Here is a 26,972-nt window from a genome sequence, read left to right as displayed (position 1 = left end):
TAAAGAAAAGAAACCTCCTTAAACCTCTAATTTTCTACTTCTTAGTTCACACCCATGTATCGCTGGCATTAAGAGGATAGTATCTAGTCTGCTTCCTCCCTCTCACTCTCTTTCATGCACGCTCCCTCTCTCATGCACCTCCATGCTGCCTTACAAGCCTGCAACAGAAGCAGCTTTTAAAAAGCTTTTGTAGTGAGGAACATTTTTTGGTGGATGAGGAAAGGAGACATCTCTGTCAGAGATGGAAATGTGTCTATGTGATCACTGATCCCTCTGAGTGTAGTAGCCCGGAGAAACGCTGAAACATAAGGAACTCGTCATTCTCATAGAGAATAGGCTGCTTGACTCTGACTAAAGTTAGAACTGTGGAAGATGAAGCCACAGGGAGTTGTCAGAAATATTTCTGTAATAGGAGAGTTGCTGTGTTTTTGCTTGTTATGCTCCCTTTTGCTCACTCTCCCTTATAGTATGTGTCCGTTTTTCTTATGATGATGATGATGATGATGATCTACCAGCTCCCTCCCTTCATCCTGTTCACTATCGTATCTTTTGTTTGAAGGTTGGACAGTGTGTACTTCTGAAATAAAATAGTTTGTCACTTTGTGAAATTACTAAAAACAAAATTTAGAATTGTATTTTTAAGTTGTTTAATGCTTAACAAAGTTTATCTTACAAACACACGTTTTACTTTTGGAGACAACAGCAGTGTCTTTCTCCGACTCCCGTTACACATTGGCAAACACGCTGCTAGTCAGCATTGCTCACCTGAATTACAACTTTGTTTGTAGAGGGTATGTATTAACTTTCAAGCTTCTGTGATAAGCTGTCAGGTTTGGCAGGAATTCACACAGCAGCCTCGGTCCTCAGACGAGTGGACAAACAGTATGTGTCTTTCTAATTCACAGGGCTCAGAGCACCGCAGGCTTTTTATTTGGTGTAGCAATTACAGAATTGAAAAGCAAGGCTGAATGAGACTGGGATGAAATGGACAGTAGACAAAGCTGTTGAAATCACTAAATGTGAGATAATGCCATATGCCAGAAGCCCATTATCACTAGAAAAGTGTGGCTGCGAAGGACTTGCCAGAACAAACTGCCCGGGGAGCTCCCAGAATGTAGAGAAAAGAAAAACAAGAAGAACGAAATGAACTTTTAAAAATTATGAGGATGAACCACTGTTCTTCATCTATTCTTGAATGACAAAACAAGGGGGAAAAGATTCAGTTGGAGGAATGAGTCATCAGGGATCAACAAGAAGTCCTTAATCATAAAGAATTCAAGTATGAACTGAAACAAATGTCAAACAGAAGGTTTGCTTGACAGGAGACTTGGCTTTTAAGGTGACAAATTCAACAAAAGAAGAAATGGGAATGACAAGGGAGGGGTTTTTTTTCTTTCTTGGAATTGTTTGTAGTGACAGAAGCTCCATCTCTGAACTTATTTGTGACCTCAATGTTTACTGCAATTGTCACACTGTGAGTTTGGCAGGCCGATAACTGGATCGGCTTGTCTAAGCTGTTCATACATACCAAGGATTTTGCTGTGGAGCTAGATTTTTGCAGCATAAAGGACAGACGAGGCCAAGAGGGGCAAGTAACACACTGAGTTTCTGGAAAAGAACAGTTGTAATCCTGTAGATTTAAGCCTTGTTTGTCTTGCAGCACCCCAGATTACTGGTACTAACAGCAAGCCTGGTCTGGACGGACATTTTCTTGAGCAACCACTTTGTCAGAAATAAATTAAAAGAAAAACTAGAGTATAAGTATATAGCTTAAACAAACCGACTAATGCTCTGATAATTAAAATCTTCTTTTTTTCCCCTCATAATGCCAGTAAAGTAGGTTCCCTCACTGTGCACCCTGTCACCTGCCTATCTCTTGCCTATGTGGACATTTCCTGTTGATCAAATCTATAGTATGTGATGTAGAAGCAATTTTAATTTCATGCCTCATAGGACCAGTTGAGCCTATTTTCTTAAATCTGTGCTGGAGATTTTTTTTATAAGTGGATTAAAACACCATCCAAACAGAAAAACAGTGTGGTGTCCCTTGAGTAAAGGAGAATTAATTTGTAAGCCAGTTTATCCAGGATTTAATGAAAAGCCACAGCTCCGCTGAAGTTCAGCTCACTCTAAACGTGTTCACCTTCAACTTTCCCTGCATAGTTTATATCCCCCCACATTTGCCTTTTTTATGGGTTCCGTTTCCTCTTTCATGTAAATTGCAGCACAAATGAATGCAATGCAGGTGGTCTGACAGATGGTCATTTTTGCTTTGGTGCAGGTACATGTAAAAGTTGTGTTACCCAGAGCTTGTCTCACACGACGAATACCAATGTGTGCCTATCTGCATTTTCAAATTGCCTTCTCTAACATGTCATTCCTGCCACATGGAAATTCCCAGTATGGAAATTTGGGACATTATTATATAAAACTATTCCTGAGGTCTATCTAAGATAATACAGTTAGGTGTTTAAATATTTTTTCTAATTTTACTTTTTTTCCCCCAATTTTAAATGAAACAACTCAGATGCAGTTGAAGTGCAGAGTTTTAGCTTTAATTCAGTGGGTTGAACAAAAATATTGCATAAAAATGTGAGGAACTAAGGCATTTTTTTCCTTTTTAAACAATCCCTTTATTTCAGGGGCTCAAAAGTAATTTGACAAATTAAATAACTGAAAAGAAAATTCATTTTTAATACTTGGTTGAAAATGTCACGGAGGTGGAACGGACTCAGGCACAGACTGAGAGATGCGATTTAAACAGTTCTTTATTTATCCACACCGGGTGCACCATATACACATGGGGGGAAAACACCATGGTTCCAAGTCCACAGGGTCTGGGAAACGCAAAGCCTTCACACTAGCTCCGCTCCTCGTCCACACCAAGCAGCTCCACTCACGCTCAGGGGTCACGGTACGAGGTAGATCCGGGAAACCTATTCACAGAGACGAGGGTTACTCCGAAGCAAGCACGAGAAACGACTGAATTCTGCAGAGCCGGGCAATACTAACTAGAGTTACTCAATATTTCAGCGACGAGTAGCTCAGCGCCCCTGCCTTAAGAAGAGACAGCAAACAAATGCGGAATCATAAGTGATCAGCTGCAGGTGTGTGGGCCACAGGCGGGAGCTCAATCTGAGCTCCACCCAGGCAGAGAGACAGGAGAGAGGGAGCAAGACGAGCAAGAGAAGGGAGGGAAAAGACAGACCAAAACCAATTGTGGCCACACTGGGCTGGCTGGGCAGGCACAGGGACCATGACAGAAAACCCTTTGCTGACAATGACAGCCTGAAGTCTTGAACTCAGGACATCACCAGATGCTGGGTTTCCTCCTTTTTAATGCTCTGCCAGGCCTTTAAATCAGCGGCTTTCAGTTGCTGTTGTTTGTGGGCCTCCGTGTCCGAAGTTTAGTCTTCAAGTGAAATGCATACTCAATTGAGTTAAGATCAGGTGACTGACTGCTGCTTCTGTCCTGTGTCACATCATCAATAAACGCTGTCAATGAAATCAATAAAATTGTTACGCCCAAGCCATTGTCTGCCTCCACTGTATTTTATAGATGATGTGGTATGTTTTGGATCATGAGCTGTTCTATGGCCTGTTTCGAATTTTTGCCAACAGAAAGCCTCTTCTCTGAAAAAAAACAAAACAATGACAACAAAAAACAAGACAAACCACATGGACTCTGAAGGGATGATGATTTGGAGTTTTACAGCCACAGGACCTCTTGACTTTGGTATACAGAGTAGCTCATGGTCGTGCAAAGTATTCAAGAGTTAAATGTAAGGCAATCTGCCTGACAGCTAAAATTTAGCTTTAACTGGGTCCCAAGCACAGCAGCAAATCTACAACAGAAAGTCCACTTATCCTTGTCAGGGTCGCGGGGGGGCTGGAGCCTATCCCAGCTGTCTTAGGGCAAGAGGCAGGGTGCAGCCTGGACAGGTCACCAGTCTGTTGCAGGGTTAACACAGAGATAGACAACCATTCACACTCACATTCATAACTATGGGCAATTTAGAATTGCCGATTAACCTAACCCCACTAACTGCATGGCTTTGAATTGTGGGAGGAAGTCGGGGTACTCAAAGAGAAGCCACACAAACTCTACACAGAAAAACCCTGGCCTGATAGTGGAATTGAATTCAGGACCTTCTTGCTGTGCTAACCACTGCACCACCGTGCTGATTGAAATGTTGTGGTGGGACCTTAAGAGAGCTGTGCATAAGTTGTGGGCGTCAAGGATGGTAACAGGAATGTGCCATAATTTCTCCACAATGATGTAAAAGCAAATACATGCAGCAATAACACACACACACACAAATTTAAAAAATAATAATAATAATAATGTATTGGCATGTTATTCCTTCACTTATCCATGATACTAGCCTGAAGCTAGTTGTAATGGGAGGATAAGGTGGCATTCACTCTTCTTATACTCTGTCAGTATCACACGCTGATTAAATTTCCTAGAGCAGCCTGCAATGGCAAAATGGCTTCTTGTATTTAGACAAAGTGCTCTTGTAGGGACAAAGAGGGTAAGTGCATCATGTAGAAGCAGAGACGAAGGAGGGGGCGAAGGCTGATGGATGGAAAGAAAAGAAAAGAGATGTTCGAGACAATGAAAGAATGAAGAGGAAAAGGGAAATGGGTGGAGAGGAGGTGGGCAAACTTAGTGTGACATTTGAGTGGTTTTCTGTTCATTCCTGCAGTGTTTCTACTGTAGCTACCAGAAAGGAATAACTTCAGAGATGTTATACTGATTGGTAAATGAAGAATAGAGAAATGTAAGAACAGGGTAAGGCTTGTAAGGTGTTCCCAACAGCTGATGCCAATGTCGCAAATGCACATTGTATTCTCCAGATATTGGAACATAAGTGGCAGCAGCGTCTAACCATGAAATTAAAAAAAAAAAAAAAAGTTTAAAACACACACACACACCAGTGAAATCACAGAATCAGGATTTTTTGTGCAGGTGGCAGACATTTAGTCGATCTTCATGCTTTTAGGAAGTCCAGAGCTCCCTACATCTTGCACTCCCTTTTCCTTTTTCGAATTTTCCTCCTGTGCTTAATCACCTACTCACCAGTCTCTTATTCATTTTACTTCTGAGGATACCATTTCAAACAAGATTGTTAGTTTTTAATTCAAAAGGGGCCTATTATGCTAGTTTCTAGTTTCGTATTTTTATTCTGAAGTCCATTAGAGTAGCTTTTTATGAGTCACAGCTCAATGCAGCATTTCAGTGGAACCACTGAAACAACCTCACTTTTCCCTTAAAGGCAACTTTGTTTTGATTGGTAGCCCCTCATAAACTGAAGGTTTGAACAGCTGGTGGGCAGAGTTACTGTGTGTAAAGCCAGAAATGTGTGTGAGATTACCTAATTAGGGGTCTCCCATCTATATATCATGAACACCCAAGAGTAATAAAAGGTTAAGCTTTTAGCTCACAGGCATGACTTGAACCAATGAGCATCCACCCTTGTATCAGTATATACATAGCTGTGGCTTTGTTGGGAACAAAATTATTGTACAAAAACCAAAAGCTACCACAGTCAAAATTATTAGCCCTGCTGATGCTAATAGTCACTTTATCTATGTTGCTCATTAAAAGCCTGGAGTCATTTGTTGTAGTTCTAAACAAGTCTCACACACGTCTCCTTGACATACAAGTTTGTATATGTCAAGTTTGATACACAAACTTGACATAAGAGGGAAGAATAACAAAGAAAGAAATAACAAAACTCCATATAAACTAATCCCAAAATAAAATGCTAATTTTAAAACCATTTACTGATACCAAAACCCCATACTAAAGACAAAGGTCAAGAATAAATAAACCAAGGAAGATGACAGGGGTGTGGTTAATTAAAATCATTTTTTGCATTAATTGTGAATTATTTAAAGCATTATTCTGTTATTGCTGAACTGTGCTGAGTATTTAGTTTGCAGCAAAGATGTTTAAAACAGCTTTTCCACCACAACTGCTTTCAACTACTAAAGCACGTTTTAGGAGCAGGAAACTCACAAAAAAGTACACCTTGAAGTAAAGTGGAAAAGTTCATGTTCATCTCTAATGTGTCACAATTACACATTCAATACATTCCTTCTTTCCTTTTGTCTTTCATGTCTCATTTCTCTTTCTTTCCTCGTTTCCTTTTCCTTGTATTTCTTGTCAGTTCTAGTCTTTTCCTTCTCACAGTTACCCTGTCCATTATCAACTTTTTTTGTCAGCATCCCATCCATTTTCTTCATCAGTCACCTCAACTCCTTTTTCACACAGTTCTTCTCCCTTTCCTTCATTATATTTGATATACTTCTTTTCTCCATTTTCTCTCTCTCTCTCTCTCTCTCTCTCTCAGAGTGCGGACTTTCCCTAAGGATTCTGCCTTATTGGGCAGGGACACTGTTCGAGCCCTCATGTACTACGCCTTGAAGGTCTGGAGCGACATCGCACCACTTAATTTCCATGAGGTGGCTGGAAGTAATGCAGACATTCAGATCGACTTCACTAAGGCTGACCACAATGATGGATACCCCTTTGATGGGCCGGGGGGCACAGTGGCACATGCATTTTTCCCTGGAGAGAGGTTTACGGCTGGAGATACTCACTTTGATGATGACGAAGCCTGGACCTTCAGATCTCCAGGTGAGTGAAGTTGCATCTGCTATTTTAAATTGTGACATCTGCTATACTTATAAACTATTTGGTGCCAGCAACACTAAGTAAGACACTTTTATTTCCTTTTTTTAATGTTCAAAATTAGTTTAATGTTTGAATTTAAAAAGGGGCTTTTCAGGCAAACAATTCATTACTTATAGATTTTTTTTTTTTTTAAATCTATCTGTTCAGTTTGCATTGCCTGCCTGTTAAATTCTTTATTGATTTTTAAAATCTTACTCTTACTCATTACTTTAAATTGCCTTGTGCCAAAGTACGTCAAGGACCCCTTAAGTGCCTGGGTGTCTACTTTGATTGGTGATTGGATCTCTGCTGGTTATTACAAGATCTCGACTACCAAACAAAGGTGACCAGTGTTTGCAGTTTCCAAACTGTGGAACTACTTTGATGTCCTTTAAATCTCTTCTTTAACTTTTCTTTAATCTCATGGCTTTCAGGAGTGTTTCATACCTGGCTTTTATACAGTACCTCCCTTGGTTTCTAAGACAGCCCCGACATGTCACTCGAGGCCTTACTCCTAATAACACATAAATTTAAGCTTTAATACAATTTAAACAATTGAGTGATGTAAAAACATATTCTCTTACATTTCCAATAAAAGGCTAAATTAGTTTGCAGAATCAAAACAGTTTTTGTACCAGGCTCTAAATGTTTTTATTTCTTCTGTAAAGGGTTAAACACAAAGCACTGGGTAAATTCTTGGCACTTTCTATTTCCTTGATTTCATCTTATCTAGGTAATTTGAGGGATAGCCCTATGTAATCTCTAATACGTAGGTGGATCGCTTTTTACTATGAACCTATTGACCAATCAGTTATCTGGAAAACAAGGTCACAATTCCTGGAAGAGCACACGGATCTCTCTGCAGAGATAGAAGGGTCTAAAGTAGTAAATAGTGTTTAATGTCTTTGTGTTCCCCTGATAACCGTCATTATTAAATATAAATTCTTGGACACCTTATTCCTTTATTTATTTATTCTGTAGGCAGAAAACAATTTTACAGATATTTTGTTGTCCTATATGCATTAATATGTGATCATAAAACAAGATACCTATATTCAAGTTGCTGTAGATTAACCCAACATTTGAAGTCCATATTTAATCTTTGCTCTCATACCATTAAACACTACTGAGGCTACATCTGAAAGAGTACAAACTACAACTCTCCTTCAAAAAGGCTAAACTTTATTAACATAGTAGCCGTTTTAGCAAATAAGGTGCTTAAAGTGCACACTTTTAACACTATATTACTCTGTATTACTATATTATGCAGTTGCTCTCCTGCCAATAAACTTGGGCTAACTTAGCAAGTTGATAACCAGCTTTGTGTGACCACTTATCCTAATTGCCAATGTTAGGGTAAGTGAAGCCAAATAGCAGAAAAACACCCTGTGTATGCTGAAGTCAGATTGTAGTACAGGGCTCTGGATGTTGCCACTTGTTTACAATTGCCAAACTGATTAGCAATTTACTGCTTATTGTAAACCTTCTAGAAATCGGCATCAAACTAATTTGCTTATTATTGGCTGTTTGAACTCTGACAGTTCTGCATTTACCTCAGTTCAAAGGAAAAGAAAATGGCACTCTGTTATTTACTGGCTGTATATCATGTTTCATCATTATTTATTTGTTTGTTTGTCCTGTTTGAGTTCACTCCCTATTTAAGTCATTATCAAAATGGATTATTAACCTGAGTCACACTGATTATTAGTTGTTTTCCTGTGTGTTAATACTGTCACCACCACACAATTAGCCAGTGAAACATGTTCATTCAGTGTGTTTCTTGCTCTGAAATGTGTGGTTTAATAGATTTGTTTATGCAGTGTCCTCTTGAATGATCTGGCCAAATTTCTTTCATCAAACAGTTTTCAAAGTGCTTGATTACCCGCCAAGGGAGATGTGGGAGTTTGAAATGAGGACATGTTGACAGTGGCTCTGAATGGAATTCAATCAGCTTTGCCAATCAAAAATAAATGAGCTCATATTAGAGATATCCGTCATTCTTAGACAGCTCTGCAAAATCTCGCCCGGTGTTTTGTCTCAAAACCACTTACATTCACTTTTTCATTATTCACTCATATGTTCATTCATTCACCTTTCTTCTTGTTGCACTTTTGCTGAACCGTATGTGTCTTTGTTGTGTTATGAATATGTGTAAACCTTAGACTCTATGCTGTGTGTGTGTGTGTGTGTGTGTGTGTGTGTGTGTGTGTGTGTGTAAATATTTGTGTGTACTATTTTTTTCAAAATACCATGGTCAAGTTCCCTAAACATGCCAGTCACTTAGCATCATCCTCATTTTACGTCCACCGTCCTTAGCTTGAAAAAAAAAGGAAAAGAAAAAAACAGAAAGTAGATCAGGTTGGCAAGTGGGAAAGCATTAAAGGACCTCTCATCTGGATGAAATAAGCGGATGGAGCAATCAAGTCCACTGAATGCATCATCAGGCAGGGACTGTCCCAGCACGGTCACACGAATGACAGCATAAATCATTAACTCTCCTTTTCTCTGACTTGCTTTCTTTATTCGTCCTTTCATCTGGATGACTGAACTTAAAATGACCTTCCTCTCTCCTTTACTCTATGCCTGCATCTGTCCCTTCTTTATGAAAGATGAATGGACAGTAAAAACTGATGAGAAGGGGGGGTAGAAAACATGTGATAAATATTTGGCACAAATTACTTCACACAATCCTCCAAAATGACTTGAACGTGTAGAAATGTTCACCAATCAGAAGTCTAGAAGCCTGGGAGGGAAAGAGTAAACAAAGATGGCGCATAGAAACAGACATGAGTCCTACGTGTGGACAGACAGTGAGATGGAATCATTCTTCAGTATCAATATCTTTTCCAGAATTCTGAGGAAAAAAGTCAGAATTCTAAGATTAAAGTCAGAATTCTGACTTTTTTCTCAAAATTCTGACTTTTTTCTCAGAAATGTTTTTTCTCAAAATTCTGACTTTTTTCTCAGAAATCTTTTTTCTTAGAATTCTGTCTTTAATCTCAGAATTCTGAGAAAAAATTCAGACTTCTTTTTTTTTTTTTTTTTTTTTTTTTTTTTTTTTAACCTGTCCCGTTTGGTTCTTTTGCCATCAGAATTATTGTCTAAAGGCGAAGAAAGATGCCCAACGGATTTACTTTACCAAATTGACCATCCCAGCCTTGCCGTAATGGTCCATTTGATTCACCTTTTATTGTTTATTTTATTTTCACTTGCTGAATACGGGACAGACTTAACTGGGGGAAAGAAAGGGGAGAAAGAAAGAGGGAAAGAAAAACAGCGGGGAAGAGGGACGGGGAAAAAGGGCAAAAAACCAAAAACCAACAGAATAAGCAGACAAAAAAAATACATATATCGATCATCTGGATCACCTGTTGAGAAAGAAAGAGAAAGCAAGCAGAAGAAAACGAGAGTAATAAACAACATCACAATGATCTATGGGAATATGACAGTAAATACTAAATATTAAACATTATTGTGCAGCACGTAAGATCGACAGCGCACAGTGTGCTTTGAGGTAGGAGCCAAAAAGGGTGTAGTTTGTGTGTGATCACCTGTGTGTACACCTGTGAGCATGAACGCGCTTGTTTTTAAAAGGTTCCTTCATGTAATGATCTGCTAGAGGGTGTGCTAGAGGGTGTGGGGGGCCACTGCCCCGTCCTCCAGGGCATGAAGCAGGTATGGAGGAGATCAAAACTCCAGACATCCAGAGGCCCCCAGAACACAAGAGACCAAGGAAGACCAACAGAGGGGCAGCCGCGTCACTATCCCAGAAAGAGCTGAGGAGAGTCCCAGATGAGGGGTCACTCAGCAGCCGCGGAGCAGAAGCCAGGGGGGGTTGCAGTGACGTGCCCGTGAGCTCCGCCGGCAGCCAGCTGTGCCTGAGTGACCGAGCCCCGGGCCGAGAGGCCGAGGGCACCCCGCCTCCGAAGTGGCCCGAGCGAGCCCCAGGCTCCAGGCCCCGATAAGCAGCCGCCAAGGAGTGAGCCGGTGTGTACCTGGGCGCCCACCCCCGGACACAGAGAACCACCAACGCACCGATGTCTGAGGGCGTCCACCACCGGCAGGGGAAGTGGTGGGGGGAGATAGGCCTCCAAACCTTGGAGGGCCTGAGATGTCCCCAGAGAGGTGGCGTCTGATACCCAACCTGACATATAGACACAGACATACAGGCACACACAGATACAAACATCCATTCCCACCCTCATGCTCTCATAGGCAATTATTCCACACTCAACCAACGCGGAGACAGACATAAAGAGACGCTGTACACACAATCACTCTCCCCAAGCGTACTCTAAGAACCGGGTCCGGGTACCCTTGCCCCTGGAGGGGAAAACTGCACCCAGACCCAGGTGGTGTTACCCTTTTCCCTGCGGTGGGGAGAAGCAGACCGCCCCGACTCCGCAGCAGCAGGGAGGCCCCACATTCCAGACCCAGTCGGACGGCCAACTCCTCCTCCTAGCCCCCCCGCTCCAGCAGGCCGCAGAGAACGGGGGTGTGTGAAGACTCCAAACCTCCCTCCACCCGCTCATATGTAGTGTTGATGTATGTGTGTTCTAAGGTGCATTTAAAACCCAGGAGGGCATGGAGCTACCTGCCAGAGCAGCAGGTAGGCGCATAGCCCCTCCTGCTAGCCCTCAATGTCTACGTGTATTTAAAATTGAGAGGTGGGCAACGACGCCAGGGGTGAGGTGTACACCCTGATGGTAATTTGGATACTGTGTGGCGTGCCCACCCCCAAGATCCTATATGTATGTGTAATGAGAGTGTGAGTAATGTGAATGTCTAAGTTGTGGGATAAAATTGAGGCAGAGGCAGCCAGAAGGAGACAGAGGGGGGGGATGCCTCCCCTGCACCCTGGTGACACACCCCTACCCCAAGGCCCTGCATGTGTGGGTGACTGTGGTGGAGCGAGAAGAGGGAGGCAGCTGGAGATGGGGAGGGAAGGAAGGGAGGGGCAAGTGACCCCTCCCTGGGCCAGCTCCCCCGCTGACCCCAGTAGGCACCCCCATACTCTGCAACCCGCCAGGGAAAGGGGGGCCCAGGCCCATCCAGACCGGGGCCCAGTGCAGCAGCGCCGCCCAGCCCCACAGAGCCCGGGACAGTCCACCCGACCCCACCACAGAGAAAACTACACCCACCCCATCATCCACTCATCTTCCAGACTACACAAGACAATAGACGCCCAGGCTGAGAGCTTCCTCCACCTCTCCTGTATCTCCCCCTCCTGCAGAGAGAGTTCCCGAAGAGAGGAAAGCTCCTGCAAGATGTGACAACCTCCCCACCAGTTGAAGAGCCCCCCAGGTGGCTCGATGCACCGGCGGCACCCTGCGCCAGGGCTGGGCCCCCATACACCCACCCGCCCACAACCCCGGCAACACACCAACCAGGACCCAGGCCCCTGAGGCCCGGCCAGGGCCCCAGCCCAGAGACGGAACGCCCCAGAACCTCACGCCCATCCCGGACCCACCCAGGGGCAGCCAGGCTACCAGGTCAGTAACCCACGTCCGTCAGCACAGACCCTCCCCTAGCCCCGCTGCACGCAGCCACGAGGAAACCGTCACCCAAGAGCCAACAGAGCCCTTAATTGGCCATGACCGCTACCCCGGGTTGAGCCCCCAAGGAAGATGCTCCTGGGGAACCCCCCGATGCCCTAAGCCTGTCCCTACCCCACACCTGTCACAACAGTGAAGGTGGGACCAAACTATGACCCCCACCCCCACTAGGTGATGGAGCTGATCAAAGGAGCCCAGAGCAATTGATCTGATGTGGTGGCAGAGGCTGTATCAAGACTAATGTAATCTAATAGATAATTTCTATATTGGTTAAAATTAAGATTATTTTTATTTTTCCAGTTCATGAGGACTGTTTTCTTGGCTATGCATAGTGCAGTGAAAACCATATGGGCTATATTCTTTTCCGTAGTGACATTATCTAAGCTGCCCAACAAACACACTAAAGGCGAAGTTGGAATGTTACATTTCAGACACTTTGATAAGTCTTCACATATCTCGCGCCAAAACTTCTGAACTGGTGGACAGAACCAAAGAGCGTGGATATAATTGTCCGGTGAATTGGTTTGGCAGTGTGAGCAGTTGTTGGTAGATGTAAAGCCCATCTTGAACATCCGATGACCTGTATAGTGCACTCTATGTAGTATTTTGTATTGAATTAATTGAAGACTGGGATTTCTAATTAGATGAAAGGTTTTTGAGCAAATCTGAGACCAGAAGTTTTGGTCTAAGTTAACTGATAAATCCGCTTCCCATTTTGCAATAGGAAGTGATATTGATTCATCTATTTTAGAAAGCATTCTGTATATTTTGGACAGTAATTTGGGGGTTTTAAGAGTCAGAAATTGAACCACACTTGGTGGTGTTTGTAGTTCATCTTGACCTGGTTTAAATCTCTTTTTTACTATGGATTTAATTTGCTGATATTCTAAAAATCTTTTCTTGCTGATCCCATATTGTGTAACTAGTCTGTCAAATGAAATAAATTCTGTTCCTTCTAGTATATGTTCTAAATATTTGATTCCTTTACCACTCCAATCTGAAAAGTTTATCATATTATTGTTTTGTAATATGTCAGGGTTGTTCCAGATAGGTGTACGTTTGCATGGGATTAATGAAGACTCTGTCAACTTCAGAAACTCCCACCATGCTGTCAGAGAAGAGCTGATGTTGATGCTTTTGAAGCATTCATGTCGTTGGATGTTTGAGCTAATAAATGGTAGATTTGAAATCTCTAGATTATTGCAAAGTGCTTGTTCTACATCTAGCCAAGGTTCATCTAAGAGGGTATGTTTTTGCCATCCTGAGATAAACTGAAGCCTGTTGGCTAAGAAGTAGTGCTGAAAGTTAGGTAGTTCTAATCCTCCTTTATCCTTGGTCTTTTGTAATGTTTTTAAGCTTATACGTGGGGGCTTATTTTTCCAAAGGAATTTGGACATATATGAATCTAGAGATCTGAACCAATCTTGCGGCGGTTTAGTTGGGATCATTGAGAATAAATAATTTATTTTTGGTAATACCATCATTTTTATAGCGGCAACCCTTCCCATGAGTGATATGGGTAGACATTTCCACCTAGCCAGATCACCTTGTACTTTCTTTAAAAGTGGGATATGGTTTAATTTAGTTAGATCTGCAAGCTTGGGAGAAACATTAATACCTAAATATTTTATATTTCCCGATTGCAGTGGAGTAGAAGAGGAATTATGGAAGGAGCAATTAATCGGAAGGACTGTAGATTTTGACCAGTTAATTGAGTAATCTGAAATTCTTGCAAAAGAGTTTATCAGTTCAATCACCCCAGAGATATTGGTTTGTGAATTTTGGAGAAAGAGTAACACATCATCCGCATAAAGGCTGATTTTATGTTCCATGTTCTTGCATTTTATGCCCTTAATTACTGAATTCTGTCTAATTGCTGCTGCTAGTGGTTCGATAAAAATTGCAAACAATGAAGGGGAGAGTGGGCATCCCTGCCTGGTGCCCCTCAGGAGACAGAAGCTGGAGGATGTCTGGTCATTTGTTCTGACACAAGCTGTTGGGGAATTATATAATATTTTTAACCAGCTGATGAAAGAAGATCCAACACCAAATTTGTTTAAAGTTGTAAATAGAAATTTCCAGTTAACTCTGTCAAACGCTTTTTCTGCATCTAAAGAAAATATTGTAGTTTCAAGGTTTTTACTGTATGAGTAGTCTATCAAATTAAGTAATCTACGTGTATTTGTTGATGAGTGTCTACCTTTTATGAAACCAGTTTGGTCAGGATGAATTAAGAGGGGGGTTATTTTCTCTAGTCTCTTCGAGAGAGCTTTGCAGATTATTTTAAGGTCTACATTTATAAGGGATATTGGACGATAGCTTGAGGGATATACAGGGTCTTTGCCTGGTTTTAGCAGGAGATTAATGTTTGCAGAATTCATATTTGATGGAAGTCTGCCCTTTTCTTTGATTTCCAACAACGTTCTGTAAAAAACTGGTGCTAGAATCGTCCAGAATTCTTTGTAGAATTCTGCAGGAAAGCCGTCTGGACCTGGAGCCTTATTATTGGGCATACTTATCAGGGCTTCCTGGAGTTCACCTGATGTCAGTGGCGAATCCAGTGCAATTGCTTGAGAGTCTGATAATTTTGGGAGAGTTATGTTGTCTAAAAACTGATCAATTTCCTTTTTAGATGGGTTTATTTGTGGTGAATACAACGATTTATAGAAATCCCTGAAGATGTTGTTTATTTGTTTCGGGTCATATACTGTGTTCCCAGATGAATCTTGAACAGCACATATAGTTGTTTTTTCTTTATTTATTTTTAGCTGGTTTGCTAGAAATTGACCGGATTTATTACTATGTTCATAATTTTGTAAGCGTAGTCTTTGTACTAAGAATTTGGTTTTTTTATCAATTATCTCATTTAATTCTAGTTTTGTTTTGCGTATTTTGTTCAGTGTTTCCTGATCTTGGTGGGACGCGTAGGCTTCTTCTAGGGATTTGATGGTTTTTTCTAATTCCTGAATATTTTTGTTTTCTTTTTTCTTTTTATGTGATGAGAAAGAAATTATTTTACCTCTCATCACAGCTTTCCCTGCTTCCCATAAAACAGAAGCTGATGTTCCGGGAATGTCATTAAAGTCTAAATATGAAGTCCACTCTTTTTTTAAATATTTAATAAAGTCTTCATCTTTAAGCAGTGATGTATTAAATCTCCAGTTTTTACTTAGTGTGGTATTGTGTGGTAAATTCAGACTTCTAAGATTAAAGTCAGAATTCTCATTTTAATCTCAGAATTCTGAGAAAAAAGTCAGAATTCTGAGAAAAAAGTCAGAATTTTGAGAAAAAAGTCAGAATTCTGAGCTTTTCCTCTGAATTCTTAGATTAAAGTCAGAATTCTGATTTTTTTTTTTTTTCTCTGAATTCTGACTTTAATCTCAGAATTCTGACTTTTTTCTCAGAATTCTGGAAAAGACGGAAAAAAACATGCCCTTTTTTTTCCCGGTGGCCCTAATCCTCTTCCGTACCAAACACATAGAAAAAGTTGCCTTTCAAAAATAGCTGTGTTTGTGTGGACGTAGCCTGAATCTAATTAATGACTATTATTGTAGGCTCTCTACTTTACAATATAAAGGGGCTTGAGGCAAATGTTAATGTGATTTGCTACTATATAAATAAAATTGAATTGGATTAATGAAATAAGGGAAGTAAATCTGAACATAACACACACAAAATGAAAGATTATCAAAATAAAGCAGGAAGTACTAAACACTGAGACATGGAATAAGACATGCAAACTTGACAGAACTATAGGGACCATGGAGAGAGAACACAGAGAGACTAGACAGACACGGGGACTTGACAAGTGAAACAGGGATCTCAAAAGATGACAGCTAAATATTATATAATCTAATGAGGAACAAAAGCAAAAGTAAACTCAGAAGCACTGGGAAAAATTATGACAAAGGATTAAACAGAACTAAAACACAAATCAGCGTTTTCAAGTTTCACTACCTCTTGATGAGCAGTTGGCAAATGTTTGCAGACAAGACAGCATCTTCCATGAAAATTATGGGCTGCTGTGGTTATTTACCAATGGCCATTTGGCAATTTGATGCACTACCCTCTTTGCCAGTCGTCAGTGCTGGGTGAAATTGGTCGCAATCTCCAGTGGTCACTCACCACAACTGGTGTCAATTGTCTTGGGATGAGGAAAATTTCCCTAAATCTAGTAATTGTCTAGGTTTAAACAAGCTCTCAACTTCTTGACCAACACTTTCGCTACCTTGGGCATCACATGCTGGTTTTTTGTCAAATGCCACCTGTGTGTCTTCGTTACACAGGTTTGTTTTTCAGTGTAGCATTTTAGAGACCGCTAAAGTCAGGTAGCTAAAGGTGTGGCACAGTTTTTTCAACCAGATCCATCCCATCTGGAGCTTTGCGTTTTGCACCTAGTTTTGCTTTTTTCCACTCCCATATTAATTTATTTTCATTTGCTTGTTTACTACACTTAAACCACTACTTATTTAATGTAAGGGAAAGATTATTGTTTGGGTTAAAACATGCTTTTTTAAAACAGAAACCCTTCAAGTTGAAAAATGACGAGCTGGGATTGACAGACCTATTTTACTAATGCCATAATCCGTTGACTCATGCACGGCTGCCGAAGGACAAGTTGTGCGTAACTGAAACACGCAAGCAGCTTTGACAAAGCAGCATTATTTGACGTCGCGGGAATGAGAACAGGCTGTTTTGACATAGAAACTATTATACAATGTCTACACAGGCGATGTAGTGACAGCAATGCATTTGTACTGCACCAGCTTTAGTGCTGTGTCTATGTATATACAGGATGCCTTCAGGGACAATGCTGAATGTAGTTCACTTAATAAAAAGTATAAATGGGAGCAACCAGCGCATACTTTCTGGTGAAGGCACAGTGCTGCACAGAAGTAGCTGTGTAAAGATTGAGAAAAAAAGAGGTTAATGAGAAAATCAAATATGACCTTATTTCACACCTGTGAACTCGCACTTACCGTGTAAAGTGGTAGTGCATGTTGAATTGTCAGCTTTGTTTTGGCGTGTAGGCTCTGCAGTTCTATAAGTGTTTGTGAGGAAATAAAGAATTATCCACCAATCTTGTCAGTCACCTTAAATGAAATGCGCTTTCCAGGTGGTAAAAAGTTTAGTTCGTCACAGATCTATCTCCCATCAAATTGTGTTATTGAAGACTCGTGTTCCCTCATTTGTTCCAGCGAAATGTTAGGAATCAAATTAACTTTGATTTGTCTAATTATATCTGCTGCTTGTGGGTATTTGATGTCTGTATTTAGTCTTTTGTTTCTAATAAAATTGCAAATAGTTCCTCAGCAGGGGAAGAGTAATTGTTACTACCATGCTGCGTATACCACCATCTGCTAAAACGTCCCTGAGGCCAATAGATAGAGTGCCAAAAGTTTTTGATGTGTGAGGATGCTATTATTCCTTCTCTAATTCCAAGTGAAGCCTTTTCCCTTCCAGGAGAAACAGAATCACACAACTTGGCAGCCTCTACCTATTCTAACTTTTTATCACCTTACCCTCAGCATTCCCAAATAGAGTATCTGCTGGATGAAAGATGAATTCATGACAAACTTTGACATGAAAACCTCTTCCAAGGCTGGAAGCAAAATAGTGTAAGCAAACAGAATTTATGAAGCACCTGCCCTCACAATAGGAGCGATTTTGCCGCATAGAGATAATGACGCGATCAGTGTGCTTCTCGGGGTTATGTATACATTATCTTGTGAAATGCACTGTACAGAAAATGTTAGTTATACTATATGCACATGACACACCAATACTTTATGTGAAGATGCTTCACTATGCGGGTATCTCCTATGGGCTGTTGCCTGGGAACAAGCAGTCCGCAAGCACCAAATAATCACTTTGTACTAATAATCAATAACACTAATAAAAAGTGCTTGACTAATTTAGATAGTATTGTTAGTAATTGTTCTATAAATAACCTCTTGCTCATTTACACTGCGTTCAGCTTTTCCATTAAACATCAAAGATACACAATGCAAACATACTCTTATGTTTGGTATATTATTAAACCAAATAAGAAACTGTACTGAAGCTCCAAATGTCATGGCAGATTTTTGAGAGTCCAAAAATTCAGTGTGTGTTTAGGCATCATTTATACTGAAAGTGAACTTCTAAACTGAATAATAAGTGTCAAAAATGATGACATGTCCACCTCTGAACCCATTAGGGAGCTGAAAGCAGTTGTTGATTTAAGCACAAAAATTGGCCAACGCATTTAGGATCACATTAGCAGTGTGTGTCTTCCCCTGTCAGATGACTTGTTATATAATGGTGGATAAATTGTAGCTAACTTCAGCTACTTGTTAGTCCAAAAGTGCTTTTTTTTGAGCATTCACAATGGAAATTTAAAACTCGTGATGCATTTTGACCTCAGCCTGGAGGCTTTAGATGGTGATTTGATTGGTGTGTGAGGCTGTCTAACCCAGCTGGTGAGTCTGAGATGGGGCCAGGACCTGTGTGGATGTCCCTCCTTTGTTTTCTGCTGTCAGGGCTGCGAACCATATGTTGCAGGACAGCAGCTCAATCTGCTCCAATTAGACCTCCCACCAGGCTGTTGCAATGGCAAGGCAAGCAGACGATGCTGGTAGTGTGGCTTGAGCGTGTGTTTGAATGTGTGTCTGGAATGATGGCAGAGGCATCAGCAGCTGCGTAGATGTAGGTTTGGTTAAGAGGAGGAGGAGAGGTCAGCAGTGGGACCTCACCTTTATGACTTGAATTCACTACATAACCTGCCTCCAAAAAACTATCCGTTTGGTTAAAAAGCAGAATGGTGTTAACAGTAAAAAATATATACATATATATAATATGAATTACAGTATATTTTACGTGCTAATGTTGAGAATGCCGTTGATTTTTGCCTGTAATAAATAATTCAGAGAGAAGAAAATGGCCTTCAGAGTGAGATATGGGTGGATTCTAGGAACCCAACTTGTTAGTTGACCAAGAATACTTTTTTCCTGCACTGTGATGAATTTCCTCAAGGGCAAACTTTGCATCTAGTGCATCAAGATTTTTCATCTGTAAAGCAACAAACTACTTTTTTTTTTTAAGCTTCTAAAGAGGAAACTCTTCCTGAATGTCTCTAATCAGCTCCCCAAAGAAAGCCAGAGTCGATGAATTCTCTTTTCTTCTGTGGTGCTGGGTGCAAAGTTCAGCTCACGTCCAGATTTTAATGTTTTGTTTAGCTGTTAAAATTGCCTTCTCTAACACACTGAAGCTGCCAGGCTGATGTTGTGAGGCTCAGGGAAAAAGGTTAATTAAACAGCTCTTAATTTCTTCACGTCACACTCTGCCAGTCTCCCCCTTGCTGCTATCTTGCATCCCGCTCTAGCGTCATCAGCTTGCCTAGCTTGTCTCCAAGGCATTGCTTAGCTGATGCCGGTATCACTGCTGAACTACATATCCGTCTGCTTGTAAGACAACAGGCAAAGCTATCAGAATCATAAATTGTTGCTCTTAGCAACTTTTTCAGAGGCGTGGTAATCCCTTGGGAAGATCTAAGCATGTTAGGTCAGCCCACAAGGTAAAAAATGAGTGTTGGCGCTTCAGCAGATTGTGGAGCTATGTAATCGTCTTTAGAAAAATGAACATTATCAGACAAATCCGTATCTGAGTAATTGCCTTTGCTAATTCCTTTCCCCATCTCCCGGTGCATTGTTCTCAGCGGGACCCTAAATCTGGGTCTGCTAAGGCCAATTCCTAATGTGTATGATGTTGCTGAATAGTGGAAATTAAGCACCACATTTAGCAGGCCAGTTCACCCCTGCTGTGTAGATGGATGGTTCTGGCATCCATTAGGAGTCGTGAGAGGTGGAATCTCGGTGAGATCAAATAAGCGGAGGTCTGGAAGTGCTGTTTTTGCTTTGACAGGCAGCAGATTGCTTGTATTAATTATCACTCAGCCAGCAATCTGCTTCTACAAACTGATTACCCTGACTAAAACAAAAGCATCATTAGGCAGGTGAATTTTTCATGACATTCAATTTTTTTTTCTGTGTGTGTGTGTGTTGGGAACACATGCACATATTCTGTGTACTGTTTATGTTTCTGTATGAGAGAGGAATGGTTGGCATATTGGGCATGTTACCCTATTTTTGTTGTGTCTTTTCCAATGATCGTTACGCTTTATTTTCCCTGTCCTCCTATTGTTTTGTTGGCAGCAGAGAGGAGGGGAAGTGTATACTTTACAAGCTCCAAGAGAACAGAAAACATGAAAGAATCATTGAAAATATCAAACTCTAGTCTCTCTCGGCTACATTGTGCTATTACATTCATAGAGCGTTATTTGAAACTGCAATTTAAACTTTTTTTTTCTTTAAACCCTCTCTTTACATTACAGCGTGTCTTATCTGTGCCCTGGTTTTCACACCACATTTCCAGACTGATGCTTGTTGACAATAACATGTTACTGAAGTAAAATACTGAAAAGAAAAGAAAAAAAAAACACCAAACAATGCTGCGGAACAATTCAGTGCCAGGAAATAGAAACAGGATCAAAATCCATAGACAATAAACAAAAGATAAAGTTAGAACAGGTACACATAACAGTGGGATGGTGTGAAAGAGTTCAGCAATTATAAACTTTGTCCACTGGAGTTTTGTATTGCAATATTTCTTTTCCTTTAAAGTCAACAAAATATAGCTAAAAATCTTCTCTATAGCAACCGCTTCACTTCATACTTAGATATATATATATACATATACATATATGTATATATATATATGTATATATGTATATGTACATATATATAAAGGAGGGATATCGGAGCACTAGGTGTGGTGACTCCCAAGATAGGTGAGTGGCTCCAGCAGATCCCGGGAACAACATCGGAGATCTCTGTCCAGAAGAGCGCAGTCCTGGGAACAGCTAAGATACTGCGCAGGACCCTCAAGCTCCCAGGCCTCTGGTAGAGGACCCGAGCTTGAAGGATAAACCGCCCACAGGGGTGTGCTGGGTGTTTTTTGTTTGGTTTTTATATATATATATGTAAAAACACATATATATATATATATATATATATAATGCAGCTGGATAGCGTAGTGGTTAAACTACACGCCTTTGGAGCAGAAGATCGCAAGTTCGATTCCTGCCTGGGGCGTCTGTATCCAGTAAGGGTCCTAAGGCTAGACCCCCTATGCTAAAGTGAGCCTACCGCAGACATGAGCGAGACAGATAAATATGAAGGCATGCCGGCTCGGACGTCGCCCGGATCAACAAGGTCCGCGTCAGGTGTTGAGGAACCAGGGCACCCTGACGACAAGTGGGCTACTGGAACAAGAAGGCATCGGTGGGCAAGAGACGAAAACAGGGCGTTGTTGGAATGCTACTACGCAAGTAACCCTGGCGGAAGGGGTTACATGAATAGGATGAGGGACCTATGGATTCTTCGATACCCAACATCCACAATGACGGCGAAACAACTAGTAGCTCAGTGTTCCAACATTCGAAAGAAGGGACTGCTCTCACAGCTAGAGATTGACGAGGTACAACATAAATGCTACGGCAAGGAGGAGTCAGGACGCCAGGTCAGGGGGGAGATATCATCACCCCCACCCGAGATTGGGTACATAGCCCCAAGTGCGATAGGAGAAGGATCGTTGAGTGCCAGAGGAACTGACCTGAAAGATAGGATCATGGCCAAGCTTGAAACCTGGACCCCCCCTAGCCGGTTACCAAGATTACGTGAAGTACCCTCAGAAGGTCTGCTAGATGATGTTAATGCAGCACTACGGATGATACCTACAACCACGATTACCGACACTAACAAGCTGATCTACACTACGGCAGCAGTGATCAGTGAGATGCTTGGCTACAAGTTGAACAGCCACAAGGGGCAGTACCCTCCATGGAGAAGGAGGCTAGAGGGCAAGATCAAAGTAGCACGAAGGGAGGTTAGCCAACTAACGGAGTTGCAGAAAGGCGCGACAAAGAAGGTGCATAAGAAATACAGCAAGCTGTCCATACCTGAGGCCTTGGAAACTGCCAAGCAAAGACTCACAGCCTTGGCCAGCCGCTTGAGGAGGTACACCAGAGAGATAGAAGGCAGGAGAATAAACCAGCTGTTCTCCACAGAACCAGCAAAGGTGTACTCTCAGTGGCAAGGGAACAATAACAGAACAGCACCACCAAGGCTGGAGACGGAGCAATACTGGAAGAGCATATGGGAGAAGGACGCAACCCATAACGGCAATGCTCAGTGGCTAGTGGATCTGAGGGCAGACCATAGCGACCTCCCTGAACAGGGTCCAGTAACCATCACAGTGGCAGACATCCAAGAAAGGGTCTCCAGTATGAAGAGTTGGACAGCACCAGGGCCCGACATGGTTCACGCCTACTGGCTGAAGAAGCTGACTGCACTCCACGAGCGTCTGGCAGCACAAATGAACCAGCTGCTAGTTAACGAGAGACACCCGGAATGGCTAACCGAAGGTCGGACGGTCCTGATCCCCAAGGACCCCAAGAAGGGACCGGTCCCATCCAACTACCGACCAATAACCTGCCTCAGTACTACATGGAAGCTCCTGTCAGGCATCATATCGGCTAAGATGAACAGGCACATGGGTCAATACATGAGCGGGGCACAGAAAGGGATTGGCAAGAATACCAGAGGCGCAAAACACCAGCTACTGGTAGACAGAACAGTCAGCCGAGACTGCAAGACCAGACTGACCAACCTGTGCACAGCCTGGATTGATTACAAGAAGGCCTATGACTCAATGCCCCACAGCTGGATACTGGAATGCCTAGAATTGTACAAGATCAACAGGACCCTAAGGGCCTTCATCAGGAACTCAATGGGAATGTGGCACACAACACTAGAGGCCAACTCCAAGCCCATAGCACAAGTCACCATCAAGTGCGGGATCTACCAAGGAGATGCTCTGTCCCCACTGCTGTTCTGCATAGGCCTGAACCCCCTCAGTGAGATCATTAACAAGACTGGCTACGGATACCGACTACGGAACGGAGCGGTTGTCAGCCACCTCCTGTACATGGATGACATCAAGCTGTATGCCAAGAGTGAACGAGACATCGATTCACTGATACACACTACCAGGCTATACAGCAATGACATTGGAATGTCATTCGGGCTGGAGAAGTGTAGTCGGATGGTAACAAAGAGAGGGAAGGTAGTCAGAACTGAGGGGATTGAACTACCAGAAGGCAACATTGCAGACATAGAGGACAGTTACAAGTACCTGGGGATCCCACAGGCGAATGGGAACGATGAAGAGGCCGCTAGGAAAGCTGCAACCACCAAGTACCTGCAGAGGGTCAGGCAAGTCCTGAGGAGTCAGCTGAACGGTAAGAACAAGATCCGGGCCATCAACACCTACGCCCTGCCCGTGATCAGGTACCCTGCTGGGGTAATAGGCTGGCCAAAGGAGGAGATAGAAGCCACTGACATCAAGACAAGAAAGCTCCTTACCATGCATGGAGGGTTTCACCCCAAGTCTAGCACCCTGAGGTTGTACGCTAAGCGGAAGGAAGGGGGCCGGGGACTGGTGAGTGTCAGCACCACAGTCCAGGATGAGACAAGAAACATCCACGAATACATCACGAAGATGGCCCCAACTGACAGCGTGCTCAGTGAATACCTCAGGCAGCAGAAACCCAAGAAAGAGGAGGAAGGCGAGGAACCATCATGGAAGGACAGGCCCCTGCACGGTATGTACCACCGGCAGATAGAGGAGGTGGCTGATATCCAGAAATCCTACCAGTGGCTGGACAAAGCTGGACTGAAAGACAGCACAGAGGCACTAATCATGGCAGCACAAGAACAAGCTCTGAGTACAAGATCCATAGAGGCTGGGGTCTATCACACCAGGCAAGACCCCAGGTGCAGGCTGTGTAAAGATGCCCCAGAGACAATCCAGCACATAACAGCAGGGTGCAAAATGCTAGCAGGCAAGGCATACATGGAGCGCCATAACCAAGTGGCCGGCATAGTGTACAGGAACATCTGTGCCGAGTATAACCTGGAAGTCCCGAGGTCAAAATGGGAGATGCCCCCAAGGGTGGTGGAGAATGACCGAGCTAAGATCCTGTGGGACTTCCAGATGCAGACGGACAAAATGGTGGTGGCTAACCAACCGGACATAGTGGTGGTAGACAAACAGAAGAAGACGGCTGTAGTGATCGATGTAGCAGTTCCGAATGACAGCAATATCAGGAAGAAGGAACACGAGAAGCTGGAGAAATACCAAGGGCTCAGAGAAGAGCTCGAGAGGATGTGGAGGGTGAAGGTGACGGTGGTCCCCGTGGTAATCGGAGCACTAGGTGCGGTGACTCCCAAGCTAGGCGAGTGGCTCCAGCAGATCCCGGGAACAACATCGGAGATCTCTGTCCAGAAGAGCGCAGTCCTGGGAACAGCTAAGATACTGCGCAGGACCCTCAAGCTCCCAGGCCTCTGGTAGAGGACCCGAGCTTGAAGGATAAACCGCCCGCAGGGGCGCGCTGGGTGTTTTTTTTATGTATATATATATATATATATATATATATATATATATATATATATATATGTATATATTCCGCCCTCGTGTGCGGCAGCCTGCTACAGCAGCTCTGCTCATTCTGAGTTTCTTTCTTTCTTATCTTTTCTCTTCTTGTAATTTTTATAACTAACGTATTAGTAATTAGACTCTGCAACCATGTTCTCCAGTGTTTGCTAATTTCTGCTACATAACTTTGCACTTTTGCTGTAACAAAACAAATTTCCCACCTGTGGGACTAATAAAGGTCATCTTATCTTATCTTATCTTATACATATATATATGTATATATATATATATATCACAATTCGATGTAACACATGAGAAAGAGTTTCATTCTGTAAAAATACAGCATGTGGTTGTGTCTCTTATTGCCAAGTTTATCTGAGTGTTTAGTTTGTCTGGTTACTAACAACTCTGTTTGAATAACTGGAGCAGGGGACGGGGCTTTCAGGGCTCACCGTTCGTATTGGAGGTCATTAAGGGATTACAGTGTTTTGTGCTAAATGTGATGTCACTGTGTGAAGGGGACCTTTGATTATTTAGTAGGATTGTTTTTATTTGTTTGTGGTAAAGAATATGTATTACTGAAGGAAACTAAACAGGACGATGGTCGCTTCATAGAAGGAATTGCTTTAATGATGGGGATAGATTTTGATTACAGTGATGGATGTCAGCTTGAGGAGCAGCATATATTTGGAAGAACATTCATGTTCTGACCTCTGCTAGAGAGTTTTTTATTTCTTCTGGTGTGGCCCAAACAAGAGAAAGCGTAGCATTTTGCCTGGGTGGACTGAATTTTGGCTGTGAGCCAATACCATTACAGACAGTGTGGATGTCCTGAGCATGAAGTGCATCCTCGCTAAGCCTTTTTAGTGATTAAGTCAGTAACCTCAGAGAAGATTGTACTTCCTAGGAGCACAATATTAGAAATTTAATGATGGGAAATAAAACATACTGACAGAACACAAGGCAAAACATGGAATGACGGAAGTGGGATATACAGATATGCCACTTTCTAGGAGCAGCTTGGTCCCCTTTTGTCTTCAGAATTCTTCATGGCACAGAATCAACAAGGTGCTTGAAACATTCCTCAGAGATTTTGGTGTTTATTGACATGATAACATCACAAGGTTGCTGCAGATTTGTCAGCTGCACATCCATCATGCAAATCTCTCGTTCCTTCACATCTCAAAGGTGCTCTATTGGATTGAGATCTGGTAGCTGTGGAGGGCATTTTGCTCCAGCAAAGTCATTTTCATTTTCAACAAAACAGCTTTGTGACATGGTGCTTTATCACCCACAAGGAAATGGATACACTGTGGTCATAAAGGCATGAACATGGTCAGCAACAGTACTCAGGCAGGCTGTAGCATTTAATAATGCTCAACTGATTCTAAGGGCCCAAAGTGTGCCACGCTTTTACTTTGTCTACACCAAATTCTGATCCTACCATCTGAATGTGACAGCAATAATTAAGACTTCAACTTTTTTTTTTTCCAGTTTTCAATTTTTTTAAAGCCTGTGAGAAATGTAACCTCAGTTTCCAGTTCTAACAGCTAACAGGAGTGGCACCCAGTGGTCTTACTCTGCTGTAGCCCATCTGCTGCAAGGTTCAGCATGTCGTGCATTCAGAGATGCTCTTTGTCCTTCTTTGGTTGTAATGAGTCGTTATTTGAGTTGCCTTTCTATCAGCTCAAAGCAGCCTGGCCATTGTCCTGTCACCTCTGGTATCAACAAGGCATTTTCATCTGGAGAACTGCAACGCAATGGATATTTTCTCTTTTTTGTAAACCCTACGATGGCTCTGTGGAAAAATCCCAGTAGATCAGCAGTTTCTGAACTATTGAGACCAGACGTCTGGCACCAATAACCATGCCACTGTCAAAGTCACTTAAATTGCCTTCCCTAAATCACCTTGTTCACTTTGAGCTTCAGCAAGTCATCTTGACCGTGTCTGCATGTCGACATGCATCGAGCTGTTGTGTGTGTGCTGATTAGATATTTGTGTTGGTGTTAACAACTAGTTACAGGTACCTAGCACATGAGTTAGTTCTTTTCCAAAAATAAGTTGTTTCAGGGTATTTACACAACTTCCAGATGTAACTAATCAGTTTGAACTCTAAAGACTGACCTGACACTTAATAAAACGGTGAAATTAAGGGGAAACATTGTCAACTGTATTTAAAGATAACATTTATTTTGATACA

The 26,972-nt window shown here is 42.2% G+C and overlaps 1 protein-coding gene across 1 annotated transcript in view; it reads left to right on the top strand.

The window, feature by feature from the left end:
* The window catches only part of LOC100710573 (matrix metalloproteinase-17), a 91,487-nt gene that overhangs the window by 45,473 nt on the left and 19,042 nt on the right, over positions 1–26,972 (top strand). The window contains exon 4 of the mRNA XM_013270785.3: positions 6,360–6,646. Within this exon, the coding sequence (XP_013126239.2) occupies positions 6,360–6,646 (287 nt within the window). The remainder of the gene's footprint in view (positions 1–6,359; positions 6,647–26,972) is intronic.

Source organism: Oreochromis niloticus, linkage group LG7, assembly GCF_001858045.2.
Source record: "Oreochromis niloticus isolate F11D_XX linkage group LG7, O_niloticus_UMD_NMBU, whole genome shotgun sequence".
NCBI classification, from domain to species: Eukaryota; Metazoa; Chordata; class Actinopteri; order Cichliformes; family Cichlidae; genus Oreochromis; species Oreochromis niloticus.
This window is presented reverse-complemented; position numbering and strand designations above follow the sequence as displayed.